General features: G+C 52.9%; 9 protein-coding genes across 9 annotated transcripts; 3 read left to right on the forward strand and 6 right to left on the reverse strand.

Moving 5' to 3' along the window:
• Positions 1-739: 739 nt before the first annotated feature.
• On the reverse strand, positions 740-5459 carry K460DRAFT_321290 (P-loop containing nucleoside triphosphate hydrolase protein). The gene is made up of 4 exons (XM_040930472.1): positions 2987-5459; positions 1864-2396; positions 1183-1806; positions 740-1133 (listed from the first exon to the last, which is right to left on the reverse strand). The coding sequence occupies exons 1-4, from the start codon at positions 5228-5230 to the stop codon at positions 845-847; spliced, it is 3690 nt and encodes a 1229-aa protein (XP_040783357.1). The 5' UTR covers positions 5231-5459; the 3' UTR covers positions 740-844.
• A 1980-nt stretch (positions 5460-7439) lies between these two features.
• K460DRAFT_380584 (uncharacterized protein) lies at positions 7440-10703 on the forward strand (the record flags this gene model as incomplete). The annotated part of the gene is made up of 3 exons (XM_040935276.1): positions 7440-7620; positions 7864-9203; positions 9309-10703. The coding sequence occupies 3 exons, from the start codon at positions 7440-7442 to the stop codon at positions 10701-10703; spliced, it is 2916 nt and encodes a 971-aa protein (XP_040783358.1).
• A 1505-nt stretch (positions 10704-12208) lies between these two features.
• Positions 12209-14369, forward strand: K460DRAFT_370772 (soluble quino protein glucose dehydrogenase). Its single transcript, XM_040934223.1, has 3 exons — positions 12209-12942; positions 13019-13770; positions 13821-14369. The coding sequence occupies exons 1-3, from the start codon at positions 12634-12636 to the stop codon at positions 14236-14238; spliced, it is 1479 nt and encodes a 492-aa protein (XP_040783359.1). The 5' UTR covers positions 12209-12633; the 3' UTR covers positions 14239-14369.
• Positions 14370-14770: 401 nt separating this feature from the next.
• Positions 14771-16900, forward strand: K460DRAFT_380586 (uncharacterized protein; the record flags this gene model as incomplete). Its single annotated transcript, XM_040935277.1, has 5 exons — positions 14771-14869; positions 15354-15639; positions 15718-16307; positions 16355-16756; positions 16811-16900. The coding sequence occupies 5 exons, from the start codon at positions 14771-14773 to the stop codon at positions 16898-16900; spliced, it is 1467 nt and encodes a 488-aa protein (XP_040783360.1).
• Positions 16901-18187: 1287 nt separating this feature from the next.
• On the reverse strand, positions 18188-18910 carry K460DRAFT_359364 (ARF/SAR superfamily; the record flags this gene model as incomplete). Its single annotated transcript, XM_040932188.1, has 4 exons — positions 18188-18280; positions 18333-18398; positions 18456-18700; positions 18763-18910. The coding sequence occupies 4 exons, from the start codon at positions 18908-18910 to the stop codon at positions 18188-18190; spliced, it is 552 nt and encodes a 183-aa protein (XP_040783361.1).
• An 892-nt stretch (positions 18911-19802) lies between these two features.
• On the reverse strand, positions 19803-20609 carry K460DRAFT_321303 (uncharacterized protein). The gene is made up of 3 exons (XM_040930473.1): positions 20510-20609; positions 20281-20456; positions 19803-20224 (listed from the first exon to the last, which is right to left on the reverse strand). Exons 1-3 carry the CDS (start codon positions 20568-20570, stop codon positions 19985-19987), a joined length of 477 nt encoding a protein of 158 aa, XP_040783362.1. The 5' UTR covers positions 20571-20609; the 3' UTR covers positions 19803-19984.
• Positions 20610-20768: 159 nt separating this feature from the next.
• On the reverse strand, positions 20769-22200 carry K460DRAFT_321304 (6-phosphogluconate dehydrogenase-like protein NAD-binding protein). The gene is made up of 2 exons (XM_040930474.1): positions 21823-22200; positions 20769-21769 (listed from the first exon to the last, which is right to left on the reverse strand). Exons 1-2 carry the CDS (start codon positions 22042-22044, stop codon positions 21017-21019), a joined length of 975 nt encoding a protein of 324 aa, XP_040783363.1. The 5' UTR covers positions 22045-22200; the 3' UTR covers positions 20769-21016.
• Positions 22201-22458: 258 nt separating this feature from the next.
• Positions 22459-24476, reverse strand: K460DRAFT_420670 (threonine synthase-like protein). Its single transcript, XM_040938093.1, has 3 exons — positions 24206-24476; positions 23554-24144; positions 22459-23502 (listed from the first exon to the last, which is right to left on the reverse strand). The coding sequence occupies exons 1-3, from the start codon at positions 24260-24262 to the stop codon at positions 22507-22509; spliced, it is 1644 nt and encodes a 547-aa protein (XP_040783364.1). The 5' UTR covers positions 24263-24476; the 3' UTR covers positions 22459-22506.
• Positions 24477-26110: 1634 nt separating this feature from the next.
• Positions 26111-27334, reverse strand: K460DRAFT_295557 (uncharacterized protein; the record flags this gene model as incomplete). Its single annotated transcript, XM_040929571.1, has 2 exons — positions 26111-26833; positions 26885-27334. The coding sequence occupies 2 exons, from the start codon at positions 27332-27334 to the stop codon at positions 26111-26113; spliced, it is 1173 nt and encodes a 390-aa protein (XP_040783365.1).
• Between the last annotated feature and the right edge of the window lie 631 nt (positions 27335-27965).

The following is a 27965-nucleotide window of genomic DNA, read 5'->3' on the forward strand; positions in this document are numbered from 1 at the left end:
CCAGCTACCGGGACGATGACTTGGAACCTCGCTTGAAACATGGGTACCGTGGCGAGCTCAACATGGCCACGACATTGCCCCCTTGTGTATATTGTTTCTTGTTGTCTTGGGCTCATGTGACGATGCAATGCATGGATCATGGGTGATGCATGGGAATGGGGCGTGCAACGGCGCCACGCGAGGTACGTACCGTGACATTTGAGACAGAGACAGGAGGTTTGTGCGTCGTTCGGGTACGGGGAAGGGGAGGCGTTGAGGGGATAGGGTCACGGTGACAGCGGGACGAGAATGGGTTTTGTAAGGTAAGGGAGGGCGCTTCGAGAGTGCACGGTGGATGGAATGGGGAAGAACATTGTGGGTGTATGAAGGGTCCGGATTTGAGCGTAAGATTGAAATAGAATGTAGAGGCGGCCAAGAGTACCCCGATATGAGAAATAGTATTACAATTTTACTGCGACCCTAGATACTCGCTACTACTACTACTACTGCTATACAAAGCATATGTACGTCTTGCCCGAAACTATTTCAAACAATATGTGAACCTATGCCAACGCTTGCTATGGATAATTGACATCAACATCGTCCTGTATGTAATAATGGACCATGTAGGGAGGTATCAAAACGGAGGAAAGAAAAACAACCCGCTAGATGAATCCTCGACGAACCGACCATGCTTTTTGTACGCGGTCTTGGTGCCGCAAAGCCGCAATGCGGAGTCGAATGTCAAAAGAAGCGGAATAGGCAAGGAAACATCGCCGAATCAACAAAAGGAACACTAACGAGGGTCTTAACGGAGACCGATGACGCTCTGTGAACGTGTAAGCATGGGGTAGATAGATAGCGCTTAGCTCAAGGGTTCACTCACCATCTCTAGCGTCCAGACTCGCCTTATCCACACCTTCAGCTTGCCCTCTACACCTCGGACGTTCTCAAGCTCAACACCTTCCCACCAGCATCGGCGAGCAGGTTTCCTCCAAAAGAGAAGTAGCTTTTGCGCCATCCCGACAGCGTTGCTGTTAGCAAGATCGTTGCCTTTGATGTCGGTCCTCAGGCGCGCGAGTGCGATACTGCAGATGACGGCTTTGTTAGGCTCGCCGGCACGGTGACCCCAGCGATCGTGGTGGTTGAAGCCACTGTGGCTAGTTAGCAGGAGCTCATGGGCCATAAACTGGATGACCTTACCCGGCGGTCAGCATCTCAATGAGGTGCTGCTCGGTCGTTCCTGGCTCCTCGCTCTTTCGCAGACCTGAGAAGATGCCATCCTGCCTCAGCAATGCCTCGCCCGCAGCTCGTTTGACTTCAATCATCTCGGGCTGGGTAATATCGCGGTGCGGCGGGATCGCATAGAAGTCGAGGTCCTCCCGGAGGACGATTATACCAGCGCGGTCCTGCAGCATGTCCCTAGCGGAGCCATGCATGGGCTCAATAGGTACAGCCTCGGCAGGATGCTCTGGGGCTGCAGTTGGCGAAGGGGGAGATGCGGGGATCGTCTGGGCTACAGTTCGGAAGAACTCCAGCATGTACTGGAGGGAGTTTGGATCGTACTGTGAAGGATACATATTGTCAGATAAATATAATGCGGGGTTGGAGAGGTGGTACACGATCTTGGCCATTGGACCCATGGGCGGGGAAGACGAAAGGGGAGGGGAAGAGGAGTTGGGGTTACCGACGTCGACTGGGTACACATCTCCATCATGGTAAGAGTTCATGTGGCCATCTGGGAGTAGGCCATTAGGAAAGAGTGAGAGGAGGACGAACTCGGGCAGAGTTAGAAGCTCATCGCGCGACAGCGTGAAGCGCGATCCTCTGCCAGTATCATTAGCTTTGTGCCCATCACGCCCAATGAGTCTTGCATGTCCTTACCTCAGCTCCAAGGTGATGTTCTCATCAGATCCGCCTAGCGTGTTTATCGGTGGCCCTGCACTCGATTGTGACACTTGGGTGATGATGCTCGCGGGACCTCCTGCGGATGCCATGACGTACGCAAACGACTCGAGCGGGCTTGATCCTTCGCTGTATGGAGGCGGCGGCTCTCCGTCGTCGGGATGTTTGCTGCTGGAAGCGTCTTTGTTGTCGCGCGGAAGGGCAGCTTTGGTCGCAGCGGCAGCAGCAGCAGCGGCAGCGGACGAAGACTCGGTGAAGGGTGGCGCTGGAGCGAATGCAGGCGGCGACTCGTCTTCTGGAGTATTGCAGGCCTTGTTGCGCGCTTCGACTGTGTCGTTTGACGGGAAGTAGAGCGAGGAGAAGGGAGGGGGATACGGTGAGTCGCTAGCCGTGGTCAAGACAGCGTTGAGGCTCGCGGGAGCTGTGACGGTGTAAGGCGGGCGCTGCGTGTCGCTATCGCTAGGATTCGGAGGCAAAGGAGTGACTACGGACAAGCCGTCTGTACTAGGAGGCTGCGTGCGCGACAAGGTGCCGGTAGCTGCGTGTATTGGACGCAAAGTAGATGATGATGAGGCTCGAAGGGGCGAGGGCGCTAACAGCCGCTGTCAATTAATCGCGTGCGCGTCCAGATCACAATCTCGCCAGGCGCATTGGGTGGAGCAGCAGTCGACGGGAAGGGGATTGTTTGCTGTACTGTGCTGCTGGTGGCCGTGATCTTGGAGCGTGTGATGTGAGGTGGGTGCCGTGCTTGAACGGGGGGCATGGGGTTCAGCCAGCAAGCGCTACTTACGGTTAGCGTACCTTCCCACTTGGAAGCGGGAAGTCACAGTCGAGGCCCTCATCCCGAGGTCACAACAACAACAACATCCATCGAGCTTCACTCCAGGCTCTGCCACGCCGGGAGTGAGTGACTTCAAATCCAAGTCATTATCAGAATGCATGTTTGAGGACATTATTGGCGCAAATGTTGAGTATACGTTTGCTTTGATGTCATGGTGGGGAAGCTCGAAGCTTTCCAACTGTATTTATTGTGACGGGTGGCCTCCATGCATATCTATATACCCTTCTTGCATTCATAAGTGGTCACTTAGTGCTTTCGTACCACGCCAGCCTCGTTTGCTTGCGCAGTGATTCTTCGCTTATAATCCTTCACAGTGCCGTCAAAGTGCTCAATCGTTCCGTTGTCGCACACCCACAAGCTTGTGCATACGTTCTGCAGCATTGTGACATCGTGACTGACCATTAGCACACCACCCTGGAACTTTTGCAACGCTTCTGACAGCGCATCCATAGCCTCAATATCCAAGTGATTGGACGGCTCGTCAAGAACGAGAATGTGCGGGTTCGTCAGAGCCAGACAGGCAAAGGCAACACGCGACTTCTGGCCTCCCGACAATAGCTCCATTTTCTGCAGTCCCGTCATGCCCGTAATACCAAACGCACCAAGGTGACGGCGGTACTCCTCGTCCGCCTTGCCATGGTACTGTTTGGACATGAAGCCTACCGCGCTGTCGTTGAGGTCCAACGCATCGACGTGGTGTTGAGCAAAGAAGCCGACTCGAAGGCGCGGGTTTTGTGAGATCAAACCAGACGTGGGCTGGAGCGCGCCTATGAGAAGCTTCAAAGCCGTTGTCTTACCGGCACCGTTGGGGCCCACGATGCCGATACGTGAATCGAGCTGTACGTCAAGATCGACATGCTTGAGCAGGATATTGTCTGGCGTGTAGCCAAATGTAACACCACTCATTTGAATGATAGGGGGCGATAGCTTCTCCACCTCGGGGAACTTGAAGTGAACCGTATATTCCGCCTCGGGTGCTGCCAGGACGGGCATCCGCTCCAACTTCTTGATCCTAGATTGAGCTTCCGACGACTTGGCAGCATTGTACCGGAATTTGTCGATGAAGGCTTGCAAATGCGCACGCTCGCCCATTTGCTTCTCGTACTCGCGCGCCAGTGTCTTTCGACGTTCTTCTTTGGTTGCGTAGAAGGAGTCAAAGTTGGAACTCTTGTAGTAGTCGAGTCGCTCAGAATGCTGGTGGATGATATCTGTTGCAACCTCATTCAGGAATGCTCTGTCGTGGGATACGACAAGCACAGTACTGGGATAATCCTGGAGGTAATTCGACAAGAAGGTAATGGACGGAACGTCCAGCATGTTCGACGGCTCGTCGAGAAGCAAGAGATCGGGTTCACAGAATAGAGCTCGTGCCAGAGCCAATCTCATGCGCCATCCTCCGGAGAAGGTCTTGGTCGCAAACTGTTGTCGCTCAGTCGAGAAACCCAGGCCAGCAAGGATACTAGCTGCTCTGGGCTCAGCCTTGTCGGATTCCATTTCAGCAAGCTTGGAGTGAACGTCGCTCAGGGTCTGGTCGAGGCCCTCGCGCTGAGTGTCCAATTTTGCAGCATCCGCAGATGTATCTGCCAAGGTAGAACGCTCTGCCTCCAGCTCGGTAAGTTCCTTTGTGATTTTGTCTTGTTCCTTGAGAAGGTGCTTCCGCCAAACGTCGGCATCCAAGACGGCTTGGATGGCAGGCGTGTCATCACCGGTGATCTCCTGCTCCACGTGGAGAATTGAAATGTGCGTAGGAATCGAAACTTCACGGCGACTGAGAGCCCGAAGCAACGTGGATTTACCAATACCGTTCTGACCAACCAGACCATATCTGCGGCCGAAGGAGAGGGTGAGTGTGCTGTCTGTAAGTATGCGTTTGCCAGAAATGGAGATGTCGAAGCTGTCGATCTTGATGTCTTTGCTCTTGGAGGCAGCGTCGCCCAGTTGCAATGGGTTGACAGCCATGTAAAACTCTTCATAACTTTGCAGCTCATCTGGTATGTTGAGAAGCTTGGAGGCCTCATACTCGACGTTTTTGAATTCTTTACGATCCTGTTTGGCACGCAACTTGCGCTCGGCCTTTTCCAGTTTCTTGCGGTCGACTCTGGACTCGACTTTGCGTGCATTGGCAGATTCCAGATCCACGGCGGCGCCTGCTAGGCCTAGCGTAGAGGATATGTTCCTCGCTGAGCCTACGTGGATGGCCTGCTCCAGCTTCTTAGCCGAGGGAGCCACCTGGCGAGCGGCGCCCTCCGTGTCATTTGCTGCATTGAGGCGTGAAATGAACTTGTCAACAAGACTCTGGATGCTCGTCTCGTTCTGGTTGGAGAGGTCTCCAGAAGCGGACAGGAGCAATGCGCTCACGGTTGCGGCAGCTTCCTCGAGTGGTGAGGGGGCATTGGGGTCGGAATCGGAAGAAAAGGAATTTGCAGCATGGGTCAGGTACCCCACCGAGTACTCTGACAGGACAGGGTCGATGTTTGGGATTTGGCGTCTGATTTCAGCTTCCATGGTGGCTGACTTGGGTGAGATACGAGGATGATGGGCTTGTCCCACGCACGCTGATGTGTGGTTCCTTTGTGGGGCTTGGAAGTCGAATTCGCACGGTGGCGCTGGTTGGCGAGGTGGGCGAGAGCGCAGGAACACACGTCTTGCTGACCAGACTGCGGTTGACTAGAAGAAATTGGGTGTAATGGCGGGGGCAGTGGGCGTTTCTCACGACAATTGGCGTGGCACGGCAGGTCGCTCGCTCGTCCAAAGCAAATATCAATTTGGCGTGCAAAGCCATGCCAGCCGTGGCGTGGACGGTCGTTCTGGAAGGATGCCCCGACGGCCAATCAGGGCGGGGCAGCCGCTTGCCTATCAAACACAACACAACACTACACGACACGACACGGCGACACGAACCAACGACGGCGCACAACGCGCCCCGTCTCACCAGGCGTCTGCAGACGAGGCGAGGCGGATCTGCACGATGCGTCTGGAGAGACGCATCTTTGCTGCGATGTGCTCCAGGATGCCCGGCTACACGCATCTGCCGCCGCCGCTCGACTGTGTGTTCCCCGCCGGCCGCCTTGATCCATCACCCAGTAGCCTCTTCCAGTAACGTCTTCCAGTGCTGAGCCGCGGTCAATTGTCTGTACTGTATTTCCAGGTGGCTACATTGCCATCACGCCGCGTGCTCTCGGAGCCATGACCAAATGGCAATTAGCTGGGCCTATCCTCGACCCTTGTTCCCGCCTGTTGCCAGCTTCTCCGACCTGGGGCTGACGTGCTCTTGGTTTCGGCTACCTGGGATGTTGACGAGGAGCAGGCTCCCTACGGCTGCAATTGGTGAGCAGAACAGCCGAAGCGGCAATATCCACCACGTCGTCTCATGCATTTGTGTTTTTGTGGCCCTCTGTCGCCCTACCTCGTTCCGTCGGGTGTCTTTCTGCCTCTTGTGTAGCAAGACGCAGACGGGTCCGTGGTGGGCGCGGCCAGCTAGAGCACGCGTTCGTTTACGGCCGACGCGCTACTGTATGTCCAGAAACCGGCTGGCATGTATCTTGGTTGTGTCTAGTTGTATGTATGTATATGTACGTACTGCACGGCGCGATCAGCAAACATTCTCCACTCGCTTGCAGGGTACCCGCAAGCAGTTCAGCGGAGCGTTCGCGAATCACCGCGCCCTGTTACGAGTGCCCGGGAATGTCTGTCTGGTACACTATTTTGGGGTGCTTTCGCCGTGGCTAGCCCCTGCACTGCGTCCCTGATTGTTGTTGTTGATGGGTGAGATGACTTGGCGCTACATCGATTAAAAAAGCCTCGCTCAACGTGGTGATACCATAGTGCAGCTGGGCCCGCGCACCGAAGTACCTCTCCCAGCCCTGAGCAGATTACATGTGCAGCCGTAGAATAGACCAAGGTCTGTGTTGTGTTCGACTCCCTGTTGTTGTTTGGACTTGACATGCCGCCATCAGCCCAATATTCATCGGCGACATGTCGCTAATCCCAAGTGGGCTGGCTGGGTAGCCCTGTAAGTAGGTAGATCCCAGAAAGTAGCAACAAAGCAATGGATTTCTTCAGTCCTCCGTCCGCTGCCTCGACCAAGCTCCACCTCTCTGCCCCAGCCCGTTGCGGGTGCATTTGCCGCCCTTCCTCGCCTTGCACCGTGATGCTGCCACGGCCTCAAGCCATCTGATTGAGCCTCCCCCCCTCCCCCCTCTCTCCATTCCACCACCCGTCCCATCGTGCCTCTCGCGATCCGTGGTTTTCTGGCACCTTGACAGGCCATAATGCTCACCGCGTCGTCACAAGCGCTTCGACGAGTGAGCTCTCCCCGGCGGCTTGGTTTCTAACGAGAATGAAAACGGTTCCAACGGTAACTACCACATGTTTCCTCTCTCTCTATCTCTCTCTGTGTGTAGACACTCTGCTCCGCCTGGGACCCCCATCAAGGGCGGCCCTTGCTTTGTTTTGATATGTCTCGACGCCTCTGTTGCCTTTGCTTCCGAGAGCGGCGGCACCTGGCCCTGTCTTACCTCGATATACCTCACATCCAAGTCGCACTGAGTGCCATGACTGACGCACTCTTGTCACACAGCTTTGTGCAACTGCCACTGTCGTTGGTGCATCCGCGGTCGGTCTGTCTTTTGGACGAGAGGCCCCCTTCGACTCGTCGTCCTCGTCCTCGAACAAGAAGAAGGCCCTCCCTGCCCGAGAGCCGGGCCACGCTTCAATGCCTACTGCCCTTCAGACGTCTGCGACTACAACCACCGCGCCTGCCTTCAGTGCCCCTATACCCGTCGCTCCTGCTGCGCGCGTGCCGATTGTGACCCGCCTCAGCCAGGATGGACGCTCGCAGCGGCGCATTGTAAGGAGGATGACAAGCGGCGATGCAGCGCTGCAACGGCCTAGCAGTATGGTGAACAGTGTGGTGACTAGCTATGCCCCCAGTGACCTCGACATGGCAGCGCCCGATGCCACCACCACCACGCACGTCCCGACACGACGGCCCTCGTGGATCAAGCGCCTCTCGGCCATCTCCAACTCGCAGCCCTCGAGCAGGAACCCCAGTCCTGCTCCGCTGTCGCCCTCCGTCTCATGCTCCAATGGCTCCATGGCCTTCTCCTCCCATGACGGCTCCACCGCGCCCATAATAGACAAACGATCACCTTCACCGCTACCCCCCAACAAGCTCGTAAAACGCTCCTCGTCAGTACGCATGCCTCACGAGACGCCTGTCCCAAGCTCCGTGACTCTCCGTCCCTCGTTTCGCCGGCCGGCTACTAGCCACCAGCGCTCCGCAACATTGCAGTACCAGGGCGCGCTGCTGGAAAGGACTGCTGAAGTTCCGTCCATGGACGAGCAACTGCACTCTGCCAATACCGACAGCGAAATCGAGTACGCCCAGTTCTTCACGGCCAAGATTACAAAGGAGCGAACACTGGCGAAGAGGAGAGGTTCGTCGGCAACTGCTGCACATGGGTTTAGAAGGATATTTCCCGATGTGAAGCACAAGCCTACGCTCGTGCTCGCCAGATCGGTTACGGCAGGTGCAGAGGACATGGACGAGTCGACAAGTGAAGACGGTGAAAGCATGTTCTTCGTGAGCAGGCCGGGCACCCCACTAAGTATGACGGCTGTAATCGCTACCAAACCTGAGCATCTGCACTCCTCCCGCCCCCGCCCCTCTACAGACCTCAGCGACGATGCGACACGGCCCCGGCGCTCCTTCTCTATTACTGACTTGCTATCGTCTGCAACAGGTGCCAAGAAGCAGCGGATTGGCAGCAAGCTTGCCCGCCGATCGAGCCAGCGGGTCAGCTCTGCCCCCCTTCTCCATACCATGGGCAAGCGACCTAACAGCACCTCATATGGAGAAGCGCGGCGCGATTTGACCGACCCAGCGCTTGCGAGACGCAACATTGCCACGTCTGCCGGCCTCGCCGCTGGCGAATCAGGCAGCTTTACTCGCTATGGACCTGCTGGAGGCTCTTCATCGTCGCCATTGTCCGCATTACCGGTCCGTGGCGCGCACGCTGTCCCGGGAGACTCCTTGGCGTCCCCCATGCCTCAGCTCGAGGTGATTGCCTCAGCCGTGTCAGGCGCCAATCAGATGCCCCCCTCCCCTACCCTAGCGCAATCGGGGGTTCGTCCGTCGCGTCATTCAATGGCCCCATCCGAGCAAGCATCGACATTGGTCGGCTCGTCTGATAATGAAGTTCGTGGTTTGGGTTCGGGCGACGAGGACGATGCTGACTTCCAGAGCGAAACCCTCTTTGATTCGCTACGCACTGGCGCAACTAGAAGCACTTCAGGCGGCGCCCGTGGGCCTCGCATTGAGACCATATTTGACGAGTCGCCCCCTTCCAAGGTCAAGGTTACCGCTCTGCGAGACCTGTTTCCTCCCGGTTCGTTTGGAGAGCACACCATCAATGGTGCCGCCGGCCATCAGAGCATTGCCGAGGAAGAGGAGAGTATCTCGACACCGGTGCGAACAGTCCGCCCAGAGCGCTCCCTCCAGGAGTCACCCAGCTTCTCGCGAACCCTCACAGCACCTTCTTTCCCTAATTTAATAACTTCGTCGCCCCCGAGCATGCCAAAGCCGCTCTCGCTTGGCACACTGGAATGGGACTCGAGAGTGGGAGATGACGAGGATAGCAGTAGGTGGTCACGAGATGAAGAGGATGTTGAGGACCCTTGGGTTGATCTGCCGACAGCGAGCCACACGGCCACAGCTACGCCCGTACCTTTATTACGCCAGAACCCTCGCTTACTCGCGTCGGGCTCCAGTCCAAAGCCAACCACGTCCCAACACCTCACCGCAGATCATGGCGATAGGGACGCTCGCAGTAGCATCTTTGATTGGTCAGAACAGCAACCTGCTGATAAAAGCTCGGGCAATCGCTCGCCGCCACGTCCTCGAACAGTTCACGGAAAGAAAGACGCAGACCGGAGAGGCAGTCGATCCGTTGGTCGGCGCGTGCCCAGCGGATTGCACGCTCGCAGCCAAAGTGTCCCAGTGGTTCCAGATGCGGCTGGTAAGCGTAACACTGTCGTCACAAACAAGTTCGGCACCTGGGGTGTTGGAAGCAAAGGTGTGACCGAAGACTGGAACGATGATTTTGACTTTTCCGAACTGAAGGAGGACCCTGACGCAGAGGGTTCCAACAATTCACCAAGGATCGACAGTGGCATAGCTATGGTGGTGCCGAAGACCATCCAGGAGCAGCAAAACAACGTCTTAGCCAATATCGGTCTACTGCGCGAATGGGGCCTACTCATTGAAGAACTCAAAGAGCATAGGATACGCGCCATTACGCTCGACATAGTAGAAGGTCCACATTCGGGAATGTGGGAGGAGGTGGATGCGATGATAGATCTTGCTGATCAAGAGGCCGACCATGAGGGTGTCCCCGGCTTGTCCCCTCCATCATCCCCTGGGTTCGATGAGGATGCCTTTGAAGATGCAGCTGGCGCTAGTCCTAGCAATAGTCGGGGAAGGCGCAAGTCGGGGTCTCCGAACGAGGATCTCGGTAGGAACCCCGCTCAGCCTGTTCGCCCAAGGCGAAAGTCGATCCTCCCACCAAACTACGGGATATTCGCTCCTCAATCATCCCCCATCCCACCCAAGTCTAGATTTGAGACACCTACGAAAGCCGACCAGAAACCCATCATCACACGACCCCGGAAGGACTCCGAGGCCAAAGCACGTTCAGTTATTGAAGCATTACAACAGAGGAAAAGCACCTACGAGCCTGTTCCCGACGCGCCGCCGACTCCATCCTCCAAGAAAGTGCCGTTTGACACTGCAACCTTGCGACGTATAGTTCCCTACGTCAGCACTTTGACGCGCAAAGTGAAAGATGCCATTAGAGACGCAGAAGGGCTGTACTCCAGCCCAAGTACGAGTCCACACTACGAGGCGCCACCGTTCAGTAGGATCTTCCAACAGGATCCTGAGCTCGCGGCTCAAATGAAACTCATGACGGTGATGTAGCTTCAGGAGTTACGACGCTTGGTATGAATAAAGGATGTTGATCTAAAGCTGGCCATGATTACCAGGGAAGAGTTTGGGCGGAGATCAAAGCTTTCTTCTGGATATCGCCGTCTCTGGATCAAAGCGTTGGAGCGATTATTGAATCACTCCGGAATCGTCACCCAACACCTTGTATTACTTACACTAGGTCAGGACAGCTGCTGCATTTGGAGCGACTGCATTTCTTGCGATTCCCTTTTGCATAGGTTGCAATACTTGCCGGCCACGATACGCGGACAAAGAGGAGGCATGCGACACGAAGCGCATGTGAGCATGCATATGTTTTATTTTGTTTAATCGAAGAAGCGGCGCATCAAGGGAATTTTCTTTGGTCTGTGGGCATATAATACTCCCTTGGAAAAAGGCCGGCCGCGCAGTTCGCGAGCCGCTTTCCTATCTCACGGAGTCATGTACAAAAAGCGGATTGGATTTCGTTTTTTGTTTTCCTTTGCCTTTTCATTTCTTTTTGAATTACCAGGGGCGTCCGCTTGAAGTCAGAGCATTGATTACCCACGGCCGGCATCTTCTGTCTCACGAGACGCGAATACACAAACCTTTGAATATGTCTTAAACGGCGTCGTCTTTTATGCAACGTGATGTCTAAACGCAAGCAACCCAAGGTTATGAACTACTTCCCCGAACTAACTCATGCGGATTATTATGGGACTATCAACCACCCTTGCTAATAGTATCTTTCCAAAGTTCAAGTGGTGCCCTAGCAAACTTGGACTGAAAGGACTCATGTCGGAGTAACTCCGAGGCCTTTCCTTAGCTGTCGACCACTATCTCGAAATCGAAGGTATTCTATTATGAAACTACCATAGCTTCCAAACCCTTGTTGCTAACTTGACTACTGCAGTCACGTAACCGAATCACACTCGGCTAATGCATACCATTTCCATGGCGATCTGGCCAAGTACGCCCGGCAGCGGCCCAGTTCATGGGGCGCTTTTATGATCGACTATGCATGCTATGACATGCGAACGAGACAAATCTTCGTCAGCTCGCCTTAGGTTCCGATTCGAGGAGGCAAGAGAATGGGCGTCAACTCTTCACGCCACGATCTATGATTGAAGTTGAAAAGGCTTAACTATCGAGCAAATCCCGTGCTTATCCTTCCACCTTCCTATCTGTGGCACCAGCACTACAGCGGTAATCATCACGCAATGGTAGCCTCTCGCGCCACGGAACCGAAGTTCTCCGACACTGGACGCCTAACACGTATCTGCACGGCAAATTGTCATGAAGATGCATATTCCTGTTTGGTCTTCTCCGCACTGCTTACCAAGTGTTGATAAACAACAAAAACAAAAACAACCACTTTCGCGTTGCAACCCCAGCATTAGTTTACTTTTAAGCGTGACATCGCGTTCCATGGGCCGAGAATAGCGCCGCTCAGCAAGGCTTCTCCACCCCCGGCTCAAACGCTCAAAACTTGCCGCCGTGGACACGCAAGTCATGCATACAACCAACTCATCGGTTTCAATCGCATCGCCAATGAATGCAATCGTGTATTTGAGACCACGAACGTTTGGCAGTGTCGAAAGAGGTCAGATGACCCCTTGGCCTTGAACATTGATGACGTCCGCGTTTCTTGGAAAGCGCAAGCCAAGGGACACCAGGAATGCGCGACCAGGACCGCTTGGACGAGGGGTATATGTGAATCTCCATTCTTCCATACGGCAAGACACGAACACGTCGGCGATCTCTCTGGCTCGACCACAGGTCTTACGTCTCGTCGAGTTTCTACCCGTGCAAAGTATCGGTCCTCGTTGATTGACTTCATCTGTACCTGCATAGCCGTATCCAGCTTTTGCCTCCTCGCTTACCACATTCTCCACCTCCTCACCGGAATAATCTCAATCCAGTTGCCTTGTTACGTCTGTCATCCATGCTGATAATGGCGCTCAAACACTTACTAGCTCTCACGTTCGCCGTGCTGACCGCCAAAGCTCAAACTCCTGCAGCGGCGTGCCAGAGCCCAATTGCTCCGCAACATGGCGCTCCTTCGGTATATCCGGGATTCCGTGTCGAGGTTGTGGCAAACGGGCTGAGGTCCCCGCGCGGCATTCTGTTCGATTCGGAAGGTGGGCTTTTGGTGGTGGAGCAGGGACATGGGATTAGTCGGCTGAGGCTGACCGGGGACGGGCCATGTGTGAGAGTTGATGGCGCTGTTCAGAGCGTCGTGGCAGATAGTTCGGTGAGTGGACGAAATCACCTTTGGCAAACCTCATCTCTACAACTATGCAAGATGAGTCCGAGTTTAACGATGTTAGTTGAGCCACGGCATTGCCCTGACGCAGGATGGCCGCACTCTTTACGGTTCCTCTCACAGCGATGTGTTCGCATGGGACTATAATGCTTCACAAGGCCGCACCACGTCTAATTCTCGACACATTATCCAAGACATGGGACCCGATGAAGGACATACCACCCGCACTCTGCTTCTTTCCAAAAAGGTCCCCGATCTGCTACTCGTCAGCCGTGGCAGCCAATCGAACCTTGACCTCGATGCATTGGACGTGACCACCGGAGTTTCCACAATCAAAGCATTCAATGTTAACAACGTTACCAACTCAGCATACAAATACCCCTCGGACGGACTGTTGCTCGGATGGGGTCTCAGGAACTCGGTAGGTGTAGCGGAAGATCCCATCTCAGGTGGTATCTATTCCGTGGAAAACAGCGTCGACAATATCCAGAGGAGCGGCGTAACCTTCAACCAGAACAACCCCGGCGAGGAAATGAACTTTCACGGCTACCTGAACGGGACTCGCAGTGCGGGGCAAGGTGGGAACCACGGCTATCCCAGCTGCTTCGCTGCCTGGAACGTTGCCGAGGTTCCCAACTTTCGTGGCACGACTGGCTCACAGTTTGCTATTGGAGACCAAAATGCTACCGTGAATGACGACTTCTGCCAGAACGATCGAATCGCGCCGAGGATCACGTTTGCTGCCCACATGGCTCCTCTCGATATCACATTTAACCCGAAAGGCACTAGTGCTTGGGTCACGATGCATGGATCATGGTAATTGTGTTTCAATCTCTCTTTGGTTATCTTTCTAAGCTTGTATGTAGGAACCGGCAATCCCCCATCGGCTACAAGCTCAGCCTCGTGTCGTTTGACGGTAACGGCTCGCCCACCTCACCCGCAAACAGCACGACAGCCGCTGTTGATATTGTATCAAATCGTGATCTATCCCAGTGCCCTAGAGGCTGCTTCCGTCCTGTAGGCCTAGCTTGGGATAGTCGAGGTAGGCTGTTCATGAGCAGCGACTCCACGGGCGAAATCTATGTCGTGACAAAGTTGGATGGTACGGGCGTAGCTGATGTACATGAAAGACCGTCGAATGGAAATTCGAACCCCTCAGGAAGTGGAAGTGCGCCGTCGCCGACTGGTAGCGGTACGAGCAAGGCGGTGAGGAGGTGGAGAGTTGCCAGTGGTGGCTATTGGGTTGCAGGCGCGGCGGCTGTTGGTGTGCTGCCGATGATCTAGTGACGAGCAAACGGGGTTTGTGAACCGTGGCGAAGTGTCTGCTCTGCGGCGGTAAAGAGCTGTGTCTTTCTTTATATCTTTAATTAGTATTTCTATTAAGAGTTCTCGATTCCCAACCATTTTTCTTAGACCTTGGCCGGCTAACAAAATCAGTTTCCTATTTGCTGAAGTTTACCGTTTTTCTCTCTTCTTCCCCGAAGACGTGCTCATTAACTCCAGTGCGTCTGAACTAAGTCTCCTAGAAGTTGAAGAGAAAGCAAAGACCTCCCTGTAGGCTGGCATTGGCATTATGCCATTGGCTGCTTACTAGTCGTTGCACGAGCACACTGAGCATTCAAGGAATTTCCAGCTTCTACTTATCAATTTTATGAGCCTGCACATGTGTATCGTGAAGGTACGTGAAGAAGCAGATGATATGGTAACTAACTCAGCATCATTGGTCCCTTCTTTCCCTGGAGCCATGTAAAATGCGAGGGCAACCGCACCCCACAAATAGGCCCTCCAAATCAACGTCGACCTCCAAACTTTCACAATGCCTACGAGCCCTCTTACTTTTGTGTCACAAACCTGCGCGTTCTCAGTTGGAACTTCACAATCGTGGACAAACGGACGCTGCAGCCACGATTATCGTGTGCTTTCCCAAGTCGCCGCCGTCTCATCGGCAATTTCACAGCAAAGTGTTGCTCCATAACTCACTTCAAGCCTCCAGACAGGGCCCCGGTGATCATTCGGTGCTACAAGATTGGAGACCTCAGATAGCATTACGACGTCACGTCGTCTTTTGCCTCGCCTTTCCCAACGGTGGCTGCCTTCACTGCATATAAGCAACAGTGGCATTGCCTTTACTAGTAGCTTTCTAGGGCATCTGTCCTACTTATATCTGCCTTCGGAGCTCATAATACTACTTCTTTCTATCTAACTTTCAGTTCTCGCTCAACCAAGCAAACACACAGCCCGTCCAGAGGATGCTACCTTTCGCCCACCATCTATTGACGCTTGGCCCGACAGTGGATCACCGGCCACCTTCCTCCAGTGGTGCCTTCAACTCTCTTCCGATAGAGGCAAGTTTGATATCCATGAGCATGAAGCATTGCGTAGACTGACATTCCTCGCAGCTCAACAAGGCCATCGCTCACGAACTCGATACAGACAAGGACATCGCCAGTTACCGGCTCATATGTCAAGCCACGAACGATGCGATCGACGCTGATAACAAGTCCTTCTGGCGTGCGAAGTTCCGCGAGAAGTTTGCGCTAAAGGAGGGCTCGTCCAACTCCTCGCTTCAGGGTTTATATCAGAATCGGGCGAAGCAACTTCGACGGGGTACTGGATACGGATTCTTCCGTGGTCATAAGAAGCGAGAATTAGATGTCATAGAAGTTCTGCGCGATCTCATCATCGGTAAGTCCATCTATAGTGTGATTTGTTCATCCCTCCCCAGGGCATATACTTTGCACTCGTTATACTAACATGGCACAGAGACATTCCAAGGTCCTTTCGAGATCGACGAGTATGATCGGCCGTTCTGCAAGAACCAAACTTGTCTGATTAACTTTGTCCTCAACTCCAAGATCCTTCTCAACAATCGACGCGCGCCACAACCCTCCCGAGGCGAGCCAGCTCATGTCAACCCCATGCTGGCTGCCATCAAGCTAATGTGTTCTCACTTCCTCTTCGAGTTAGAGGGGGCAAAGCACGATGTCTTCGCGATTGAGGAGTCGCAGCGTGCAGTTTACCTCTCGACCAACGCCGCTCCCATGTACCAAGGCCTCAATCTCACAGACGTGAACATGGAGTGGGTGCTTCATTGCTTGAATTTCTTCCGCCATCATATGATGAATGAGGAGGTCGACACGCTGTTCGAGAATATGAACGCGTTATCGGTGACACAGAAGCCTTCCGCGTGGCGAGAGCCTCTTCGACGAGGTGCATATCCATTAGGGAAGCACTGGAAGGGTACTTATGCCTACTTGGATGCTAAAGAGGTTGTAAAGATTCGAAAGCTGCACCCAGATCAGGTTGGTGCCGAGTTCTTCGTCGACAAGAACGTCGAAGAGGGCAAGATACAGGTAGGTGTTGTTGAAAGCGTCAATACTAAAGTGCTGACAACATGTAGTCTCTCGAGCTTGATTTTGTGCAAGACGGACATCGGCTGAGATGGCCAACGGTTTTCGAGGACCGCCTGCGTTCGTTAAGAGACACTACCACACCTCCCGTCAAAACACAAGGCCGAAGCAAACCTAAGATGGTTACTGAAGATCCGAAGCTCAAGAATATTCAATTCGTGGGCCATGGTAATGACCTTGACGACGATTTCAACGCTATTGGCTGGCTGAACCCACTTCCTCCCCAGGCTGGTATTCCGGGCTGGCAACGTATTACGTTCATGAAACACTTCATGGACGATTTTGACCAGGTCGATCGCGACAACCTCTGGGCATACGAAGGTGTGGTCTTGCCCGGTGGCCGGATCATTCTAGGTCGATGGTGGTTTGCTTCCGACCCGGTTGATTTCAACGTGAGACTCCATAACTTCCATGTGTGTTTTCTCCTGAGAGCTAACAGATCATAGAACGACTATAACGGACCCTTTATTCTCTGGGCTGTCGATCCTGAACCCGAGCTCACAGACGATAGCGAAGATGAAGAGGTCTCTTGCTAGCGGTCCTTCGTTTTCTATCCCACACCCGGTGTACATGTGCGAGCGCCCTCGCCATGATCTACAACTTTCTCATGTTATTTCTGGGGTTCATCATTTCAATAGACTTCCCACCCCAATCTAACCCGGCGTCAAGGAACGGGAGTTATCCACATTACCTATGGCGTGTACTATCATGGGGCATCTTCTCGATCATCATAGCACATTCCCACTAGCCTCTGCGTTTTGTCTTCTCGAAATCAACGGTATGGATTAGTTGGGTTGGAAAAGTCTTTCGGTCCTTGGATGCTGGATATCGTAGTACGAGTCGAGCATTTGCGTCACTAGACTTCTCTCCTTTTCACTAGGGTTTAGTGGCGGTGAGCATCTTGCATCGTCAGGACATGTCAGGACGCAGTTCCCTTTTGAGGAAAAAAGGAAAACGAACCCCATGGTTTTTGAACAATAATTTCCAATTGAATCCATTTGGTAATAAGATGGCTCACTCCCAAACCCAGACCCTACTGTTTTCAGATCTCGTTCCCTAGACGCTGTAAACACTTCCTGCTTGTCCAACTCATGATACTAGCAATAGTCTTCCCGTACCCAACACCTAACCAGTAGCAGCAAAACAAAAGTGAGGACCCATGAACAGCCCTGAGAAATGTTCAAGGACCCCCTTTTCGCCCTGAACCGCTCAGTATCTCTTTCATGGGTTGAGACTTTCCAGAAAATGCGTGTAGACGTTTGTCGGCTTGGACAAGCATTCAATCATGCAACGCAACTAGGCATGTTCTCTTGGCAGCCGATCGGGCGTGGTGCTGTAACTCTGTTGAAAGATTGCGCATGGGGACATTCATCGAGCCTACTACATGTGGATTTACTCTAGCTTAGTTATCAGCGTGCTTCTACAACGTTTCTATGCGTTCGAGTGTGCCATGGCTAACCAAGCTCATAGCGAAGTCATGAGCTAGATTCGAAGAGCACACGAAACATAAAGACGGAGGACCGACATGCAATCTATAGTAAGAAGAGGCTCAAATTGGATGATAGTACCACGTAAAGTAACCAGAGACTGTTTCCCAACGGTCCGTGAAACGCAAGTCATAGCACCTCACACAAACTCCAATGGTGAAAAGGAACTATATCCGCTCCACCATCCGATCTGAAAGACACCGATGCATACATTTATTGGGTCGTGGTTGTAGAGAAATATGGCTGGGACAAGCCGGAAGATATTTGGGTCGCGATGTGCCTAAGCTGGCAATCGTTGCCATTGACAGGTCGCTACGTAAGTCGTGTGCGCAATACTTAGTTGTGGCCAGCCTTGCGGAGCGAGTTGCTCAACCACTCGAGGCCCTCGTACAGACCGTCACCGGAGGTAGCGCAGGTCGACTGGATGTACTGGATGGTGTGTTAGCGCGATACAGGAGAGCGAAAGTCAGCATTGACGTACCCAAGCACGTTGTCGGAGGCTGTGGAGACCAAGCTTGTCAGTGATCTCAGCAGCGTTCATCGCATTCTGTAAATGCAGTGTCAGCGTCTTGTTCCATTTGTGGTTTTGTTCAAGTCAGCTTACAGGCAAATCCTGCTTGTTGGCAAAGACCAGAAGCATGGCGTCCCGCAGCTCGTCCTCATTCAGCATTCGCTGGAGCTCCTCACGTGCCTCAACAACACGATCGCGATCGTTGCTGTCTACGACGAAGATGATACCCTGGGTGTTCTGGAAGTAATGCCTCCACAGAGGTCGGATCTTGTCCTGACCACCGACATCCCACACGGTGAACTGAATGTTCTTGTACTCGACGGTCTCGACGTTGAAGCCTGTACATCCAACTGTCAGCGCATCTTCCTCATTGTTGCGGGGTTGTTGGAGCGCAGCGTACCGATAGTGGGGATGGTGGTGACAATTTCACCGAGCTTGAGCTTATAAAGAATTGTGGTCTTTCCTGCAGCGTCCAAGCCAACCATCAGAATGCGCATCTCCTTCTTTCCCCATAGCTTATCGAAGAGCTTCGAGAATGTGAGACCCATGTTGGCGGTGGATTCGTGTGATGGGGTAAATAAGTGTGCGGTAGGGCGGTGTAAAGACTCTCGAACCTGCAGTGACTAAAGTTAGAAAAAGGGCGAAGATAACATCATGGCGTCATGACGAATGTATAGTTGGGAAAGTTGTAGAGGGTGATGTGCGACCGCAGGCAGATTGAGGCGCCAGGTGCGAGATCGAGGGTTGGACGGTCGTGCGAGGTCTGGCGACGAACCCACCGTGGGGTGAACAAAGCCAGAGGGGAGTGCGCGGGCCGGCAGCGATTGACTTACGGGAGATGTTCAAGAGAGCCAGGTGTGGTTGGAGATGGTGCGGGTGGAGGTGGAGGTACTCTAATTGATGCACAGAAAGGGCTGGGTTGAAGAGACGTTGTCGTGGCGAGGGCACTGACCGTAAGCTGGCAGGTGCGGTAGGCACGTGATCGCTATCACAACAGGCTTATCGAGTCTCGAGGGAGAGTTGCGGTGAGGAAGAGACGGAGATTCTCGCCTCCTGTCGTTTACGCCTTTTTTATGACTTTTGCTGTGATATGGACACGTTTTGGCTCTCCTGACTAGGAGAAGCGGGCGCGCAGGCAGCCATTTGTGGGCGAACCATGTAGCTGCCCCGGGATTGCGTGAGCTGCTCCACAGCTTGCCACCGCGCTATTTACTGCTTCAAATGGACCACTTTTCATCGTACAATTTGACGTCTGGTGCGATCATTGGCAGTATAGTCGAACTTTAAGGGTTTCGCATCCTCAAAAACTCTCTTCTTTCACGCGATATCTACGAGCGCACAATCAAACGTGAACCTCACTAGTTCAGACAAGCCGTGCGTGGAACATGTCTCAGACGTGCACTGGCATTTAAATCCGGTGTCTCTGGAGGCTCCAACAGGCTCGGAAAGGACAACAACACATATTCGAGTAGGCTACCATACAACTGCTTTATCTTGACCGTGGAAAAGCTCAATTAGTCACTTCGATGTATGCACTACGCTGTTCTTTCGTGATCTCGAGACATATGGACATCCTCGGTCAGATTTATATCACCCGTCTCGATCTTATATAAGATAACTGCCTAGACTCTGGTGCCGCCAAGCGCCCTTGCAGCTTGAATGATCGTCCGCAAGCACAACAAAACACCCGCATTGAAAATTCCAGTACGGATGAGCGCTAATCCCTGCGTCTGATTGGTAGCATAGACTGCCGTGTATGCGATACGAATGGCCAGGAAGGTACCGACGAATGCAGTAAGATCTTGCTTCTTCAGTCCAGCCATGTTGCCTAAGATGACCGCCGAGGCGAACAAAGGCAAGTTCTATCACAGTCATTTTGAATCCCAGAGATGGACATCAGGGTGGTATGAAGACGAACCTCCATTCCATTGGCATGGCACGCCTCAAGCCGTTCATACTTGGCGAAGGTTTCTGCAGGTAGGCGCTGTTTGAGGCTCGCTTTCAAGTCGGTGGAGCGCGGATTGCGGTTATCCCAAGCATTGAGCTTCCCCTGCGTAGCTACATTGATGGCGTAACCGTGAGGCAGAACCGAGACTATAGATCCAGACAAGGTCAGTGTATGTCTCACAGGCAACTAGCGTACGTACGCATGTAGTATGCTGGGATCGCTAAGATCGAGGGATTGTAAGTTTCAAAGAGGGATGTCATTTTTTGGTGCGTGCCTTGAGGTAATTCGAGGGATAGGCGTATGAAAGTCAGGGTAAAGGGGATCTCTATCCATGTATATGGGATGCTGACGCGCTTTCCCTACAATGAACGTGCCGAGGCATCATGATGTCACTGTCCGCTTGAGAAACTTGACACCGAGAGAGAGTCTCCACAACATTTACAGAACATAAATTCGATGGTATTATTGTTTGTATGCCTTCGCCGGCTACTATTACTGTGGCAATTCAGCGCCACGGATGCCACAGTCTTATTCGGTAGTTGCGTTGCTTACCGGTGTGTGATACACACGTAATGCAAGAAAATAGTCCTACATAACGGTAAGCTAGTGTTGCTCATCTTGTTATGTGCATGAGTCTCGCTATGCTTAATATTTCTAACTTTATGTATGAGTTGTCCTTACTAGTTCCATATATTTCTCGTGTTTCTTACACTCTCCTCGCAGCATCCCTCTCTTTCACTTCCTCACTCTCAAAGTCCAAACCAGCCCTCTGTCTCACAACCCCGAACACAGCACTGCTATCACACTTCCTCCCCCTCTCGTCCCCAAACGCCTTCGCCTCCTCCGCAGCCCCAAGATACAACTCTCCAACCTCCACTTTCATTCCTTTCTCCCTCGCCAGACTAACACCATGCCCTACATCCTTGATGCCCAATTCAAGGCCTGAGCTCGGTGCCTGCCCTTCCGCAGGGAAATACGCGCCGGACGTGAGACGCTTAGACACACCGTGCGCATACGCGCCGAAGTTCTGTTCAATGAGGGATTCAAGCACGTCAGCTGGTAGGCCGGTTTTCGAAGCGAATGTGTGTGCTTCCGAGAGGAGATACATGAGGCCGGCAGTGATGAAGTTACTCGTTGTTTTCAGTAGGAGGGCCTGAGAGGGCTCGGAGCCTACGACGATGACGGCGCGGGCTAGGACGCCTTTTAGGAAGGGGGAGATGGCCTGGATGGCTTGATGGGAGCCGGCTACGGCGATTAGGAGAGTGCCGGATTGAGCGAGGGGTGTTGCGCCGAATACAGGGGCAGCGATGTATGATGCTTGTTTGTTTTGAAGTAAGGTGGTGATGGATGTTGTGGTTGATGGATGGACGGTCGTAGTATCAACGAAAATCTTTTCGTCGATAGGACCGCTCTCAATCACTTCGTTGGTGACTCCTTTGAGAACTTGATCGTCACTGACCTGATTTTCCATTAGCAACTCTAGTTATCTTCAACGCAAGGGAAAACACTCACCGAGATGAAGATCACATCACAGCTCTGCACTAGTTCTGCGATTGATTGACCTGGAACGGCACCCTTTTCTCTTAAAACGTCTCCGCGTGATAGCGTACGATTCCAATACTTTAGTGGAGGAAGTGTTTTCTCTTCTAGATATTTCTGTATGTTGATAGCCATGGCCAGACCCATCGATCCAAGACCGATCCACCCTAGGCGAAGCTGTTCCGGTGAAGACATCTTGAGGGGGCAGTCAGGGTGATCACAACAAAGTCGTATCAAAGTCTTACACAGCTACCGGAAATGATAAAGTAAGGGCTGAATTGTAGCTTTGGGGTGACTCAGGGTCATGTAGCTGCGCGAAGGAAGCATCACACTAGTTTGAATAAGGCAAGTAGTTGTTGAAGCGGCTATTGAAGGCGCGTAACTAAAGCTTTGATTATCGACGAAATGTGTAGAACCACCGCCATGACGGCCATTGAGGCTGATTGGTAAGCATGGTGGTTTGGTCTTTTTCCACGAGCTGGCTACTTACGTTTGTAAGAACAAGGTAGAAGAAGAAAAAACTTGTGTAGTCAAGGAATTGAAGTAATGAACGCGTCTATTGATTTCAAGCACGATCTAAACTTGCAACTGTATCCTTTTTATCTAATCAAGCCGATACATCTGACCCGTGAAATGCTTTTCTTTCCGCAGCATCTTCTATTTGCTTGCCCTTTCAGCGGCCTGTAATTCAACCTCAACTTCCGCGATGACGACTTTGCGAACACCTTGCCAGCCGTCCGACCTTTGGACGTGGCTGACTCGCCGTGGCTTGTCTTCCAAGCCCTTGAACTCCACCGGCAGCACCTTCTCCTGGAAGTAGGCTTTCTGCTCTGGCAGTGCTAGCTCCACTGCGTTCGCGAACTTGGCTGGATGTGCTGTTGCAAGCGCAATGTGGTGTACAGATGGCGGCTTCGCGACTTCAGCGGAGCGTAGTGCTGCTGCGATACCGATGGCTGAATGTGGGTCCAGGACATAGCTCTTCGAAGACGGCGCGCTGAAGACGTACTTGATGGTATCGATCGTCTCTTCGTCGCTGACGCGATACGACGCGAAGTCTGACTGTGCCGCCTTCAATATCTGCTGGTCGACACTGAATCCACCCTTCGACTTTAGATCATTGAGCCATCCTCGCACATGGTCGCCAGCCTGACTCCGTCGCTGCGAAACCGCATCTGAGTTTGTGCTGTAGACATCATATGCCAGGAACCAAAGCAACCGCTCGAAGTTCGACGAGACAAGGATATCCATAGCTGGACTCAGTGTCTCCTTGACACCACTCTCGTGCGCCTTGACACCATCCTCAACAAGCCCGCCCTCGGCCTTTTTTCCATGTACAGACTTCTTCTCATATTTACCCGACTCCCAGAATCGGTGTAGAATATCATTCTCGTTTGTTGCGATGACCAGCTTCTCAGCCGGCAGGCCCATGCGCTTCGCAAAGAAGCCAGCCAAGATATCGCCGAAATTACCCGTCGGCACGACGAAGCGGACGGTAGAAGCCGGGAGGAAGGAGTCGGATTTGATGAGGTTGAAGTAGGAGTAGAAGAAGTAGGTGATCTGCGCGAGGATGCGGGCCCAGTTGATGGAGTTGACAGCGGCGAGGCGGTGCGTCGCGTTGATCTCAGGATCGGCGAAGAGAGCCTTGACGAAGTCCTACGAAGTGTCAGATGTTGGTGTTAGAGGGCTTATCATTGTACGGCTTACCTGGCAGTCGTCGAATGTGCCATCCACCGCCAGATTGTGCACGTTGGCGTCCATGACGGTTGTCATCTGTGCTTCCTGAACCGCGCTGACCTTGCCGTGTGGGTGCATGATGAAGACGGACACATCCTTCTTTCCGCGCAAGCCGTAGATGGCCGCTGAGCCAGTATCACCACTTGTCGCGCCAACGACAGTCAAATGTTCCCTGTCACGGCCCGTTTTGCCCTGATTTCTGCGAACGAGGAAGTATTCGAACAGGTTGCCCAAGAATTGGAGCGCGACATCTTTGAACGCAAATGTAGGGCCATGGAACAGCTCTAGCAAATGTATATTCTTCTCCTTGTCGAGTGTGACGGTGGGTGTGATGTCCTTCGCTCGGAAGGTCGCATAGCTGCGGCGTATGATGCCTTTCAGGTCGGCTGGCGGGATCTCGGAGGGGGAGATGTAGAGAGAGAATATCTCGAAAGCGAGGTCTTCGAATGAGAGGTCTTTCCAATTTGACGCCCACTCGTCGGGCAGCGCAGGGATTTCCTCTGGGATAAAAAGACCGCCATCCGGGGCGAGGCCCTTGAGTACGACTTCCTCGAAAGAGAGCTGTGAGGTGTTAGAGTGGTCAACTGGCGTTGGTGTAGCTTCAATGCGCGGATACACTCACATCGTAAGATCCTCCTCGGGTGCTCAGGTAGCGTTGCGATGCGGTGTGTGACGACATAATGTACAACTCTATTCAATGATCAAGCGCGACAAAAAGAAAAAGATCAAGAAGCGGTGACGTGGTAGATAGCAGTAAAGTGATGGTCCCCGTGGGGAGAATTATTAATGGTGTAGCTCCGGAATCGCAGTGACTCAAGCTGCGTCCGGCCCAGTCAGGCTCACGAATACATGCACGGGAAGACATCAGATATTAATTAGAAAGACTTGTGTCTACAAGAACGTCTAAAACATCAACTGCAAACTGCAAGGCACAGCAGAGCGACCCAGGTTATCTTAAGAGCAGACAGACGCCGAGTGGTGCCCCGCGACGCACAAATCTCCATGCCCCGCCATCAGCATGCTGTTCCTATGTTATGCGGCGGCATCGGCCATGTCAGCAACATTCCCTTTGGCGAACACGCAGAGCCGAAAGAACAGGGCTAGCACATGATATAGCATGCTTGTTATACCAGGGCGACGTTTATCGGCTATGTTGGGCATTGTCAACGCCGTGCTTTCTTCACGTATTTGTAAGTCCATGGTTTGGCTATGGGACGAGGTACATTTCGACAGTGCTTTCGACTTGCTGGGTGCGGAGAGTCAAATACAGTACAAAAAGATATGCAAGCTTGCAGTCACGGCCTACGGTAGAAGATGCTCACTGATGCACGGAAAGAACGGAGTTGAGGGCGTCTTTGGTTATACGCCTAGTTATGCAAGAGATCTAATCTCCGCAAATTTGAATGGAGCACATGTGGATTGCACAGTGTCCCTACACCACAGCTCGCTCTCATTGAAGTTGTTTGGCTGATCTTACAGTCCCCTACTGGCAGGTTCAAATGTAGATTGAATGTTTTCGCGTCATGATTAGTTGGTGCTGTGCGATAGCATAACCAACTTTCAGAAGATATCCAGCCTTTGCGTTACGTGACGAACATGCTAACGGGCTCGTACGGCGAGTATGCGGCTGAGAAAGTGGATGATTGTACCTTTAAAATCGGGTTCATGCAAGACGCTCTGCTCAGGACCTGAACAGTTGTGAACTTGACTGTTGCTATGATCGCGATATGCCCTGGCCTAGCCTGTTAGCGCCGGCGTTGTCGGCGTCGGCTGAATAACGGCAGCGAAGTTTTTGCCAGCCGAGCGCACGGTGGCGCTTAGTCAGGCGAAAATTAGCGCGTCGCTCAACCTATTTAATGGCTGCGCACTCCGCCCCTTCTTTCCAAATTATGTCGACGAGTGAGTTCTCCCCTACAGCCTCCTACTCCCCTCTGCCTGTTGCTAACGTCACCGCAGTACTTCTAAGAATCATTTGTATGTATTCCTGAATCCATCAGGTTGCGCCCTTCACCCACTAACCCCACAAAAGCTATAGTAGACGTCCTCTTCTGAGCTTCTCAAAAAAGCCACAGAATCTCCACCCTGGTTGATGAGATTCAGCCTCGATGTCCCGGAGTGAGGCCTTATTACGTTTGCTTCGGCGAGCGTGGCGATGATCTTCAGCCAACTGGTTGCGTACTTCGGTCGCGCTGGAAGGCAGGACGTTGATGGCAATCTGACAGGTCCTTTCTTTTTCATTGACTCTTCTGGCTTGCCGGTTGATCGAGGAAGAGGTTTTCCCTGTTCTCATTGGAGCTTGTGCAGGATGAAAAAGTGTCTTCTCGTTAGAGCCTACCTGAAAAGGTTTGTGGGAGATGAGGTGTGCTTGCCTCATGTTCACCATGTACAACCCACAAAGCTCCCATAGTGTAGGACGCTGCGTGAGACTTCTTGTTTGGTGTAGCTAGGATAGCATCAGGAGCTTTTCGTATGTCTAAAAGTACCTTATAAACGTGTTGTAGGTCGAGGCAGCTAGTAATGTTCAGGCTCAACACCACCCGTACTTCTCGTTGCCAATCCAGTCAATCTTATCAGCGACCGGCCCATCGTGTTCCGGGAACCACTGCAGACTCGCAATGCTCTCAGTATCCCGAGCGACTACCTTTGCACTCGGATCCAGCCTCTGGGCAGCTGCCAGCGCGGCCGGCGTGGGCGCCCACATCTCTACATGCTCCATCTTCCACTCCTCTGCCTCACGTTGTGCCACCACCAACAAGGCCGCAATAGCAGCATCGTGGCTGTGGTCCACCGAGTTTCCATTGACGTTGCTAGCAGCGGTGTCCCCCCAAACGCCGTCCTCGATGACCAGTCGCAGAATGTGCATCGTATTCCCTTTGGCCTCAGCAGGGTTCTGGTTATACCACATCCGAGTCCAGTAGCACCACACTCGCTTTCCTTTTTCAGTTCCTACGATAGCACCCTTGATATTGGGCGCCTTGCGATGGAGCTCCATGCCAACGAAATTCTCCCGCGCGTGATGCCACCGGATTGTCTCGATGTCAGGCAGAAGCGCTACTGCGGTCTTGCTGCCCTTTGGTCGCGACTCAAGGTTTCGTCTTACAGAAGCTACGTCGATCTCGCAAAGCTCTTCAAGGTCTTCGGCGTACAATGGCCGAGCAGCGGGTAGAGAGCTCGCATCCGCAGACGTGCCCGCGTTGAGCGCGACGTGTGAAGAGTCAAATGGCTCCCAGCCAAAATCCTTGTAAAATTTCTATTGATGGTCAACGACACGAAGCAATCCTGAGGGGGGAATGGCACACACCTTGCCTATATCAGAGTACAGCACGGAGAACAGAGATTGAGTCTTCTCGTCCGTCTGATACGTCCTCAACGCCTTCCCCAACTCTGTCATCAGCCTTTGCGCATACCCTCTTCTCCTCAAGTGGCTCGCGCAGAATACACTTCCAATCCCATGGCAGATGACCTCTTGCAGTTTTCCGTCCTGCCACACCAACGCCTTCTTCCGATACGTCTCGCAGCTCGCTAGCGGCAACTTTGGTCGACCCAACTGGTGGGGTAATGAGGTATCGATGAGGATCCAGTAGGTGATACCGCCGTCTTTTGTGAGAGTTTGCTGCGAGAGTACAGTCTCGCGGCGTAGGTAGGCTTCTAAGGATAGCGCGCCCCGCCATTCCGCGCCGTTGAGGTTGAACTGAATGAGCTTTTCCTCTTCGGTGGGATGGACGAGTATGATTGCAGGAGAATCGCCCATCTTGGGGGTCGCATTGACGTCCATGGTTATAATTTGGTAGATGAATGTGTTGTATCCTTCGTAGACTTGAGGGGGGAAGCAGATGCCTTCTTGTAGACACTTCTGAAACTAGCTCTTTGTACACTTGTCGTAGGGCGTGGACAAGAGCACCCTTGCGGAAATAAGATTGTGAGGCGGATGCAGTAGAAGATAGTCTTAATGACTCAGGAACGAGATGGTTACAGGAGTATACGTGCCACAGTTATGCTCGGATTGATGAAGGAGGTGTGTCGAACTGTAGGAGCCTTTGTTCGAACGATTACCCCACGTTTCGCTATATAAGTGCCATTGATCTCCCTAGCCGGTTACATTCCCGTCGCTTGTCTCCACAAAAGACATGCCCCGATTCGCGTCTCCATGGCTTCCCGATGTGTGCCGTTGGAAAGCGAGCGATGACACTGCTTACGAGGGTCAGGTGGCGGCTAGCTGGCTCGTTGGTGCACCATGACATAAAAGTAAACATGATCAAGGCAAACATCAAGGCAAGAATTCGGCTCACGGCTTACATCTCAACTGGAGACAAACCCCAAAGGTCGCACTCGCTTCTTCCCAACCCTGTGCCTTCGGTAAGCTCGCGACCAAAAGCTAGTTG

The sequence above is a fragment of the Cucurbitaria berberidis genome (assembly GCF_010015615.1).
Source record: "Cucurbitaria berberidis CBS 394.84 unplaced genomic scaffold K460scaffold_6, whole genome shotgun sequence".
NCBI classification, from domain to species: domain Eukaryota; kingdom Fungi; phylum Ascomycota; class Dothideomycetes; order Pleosporales; family Cucurbitariaceae; genus Cucurbitaria; species Cucurbitaria berberidis.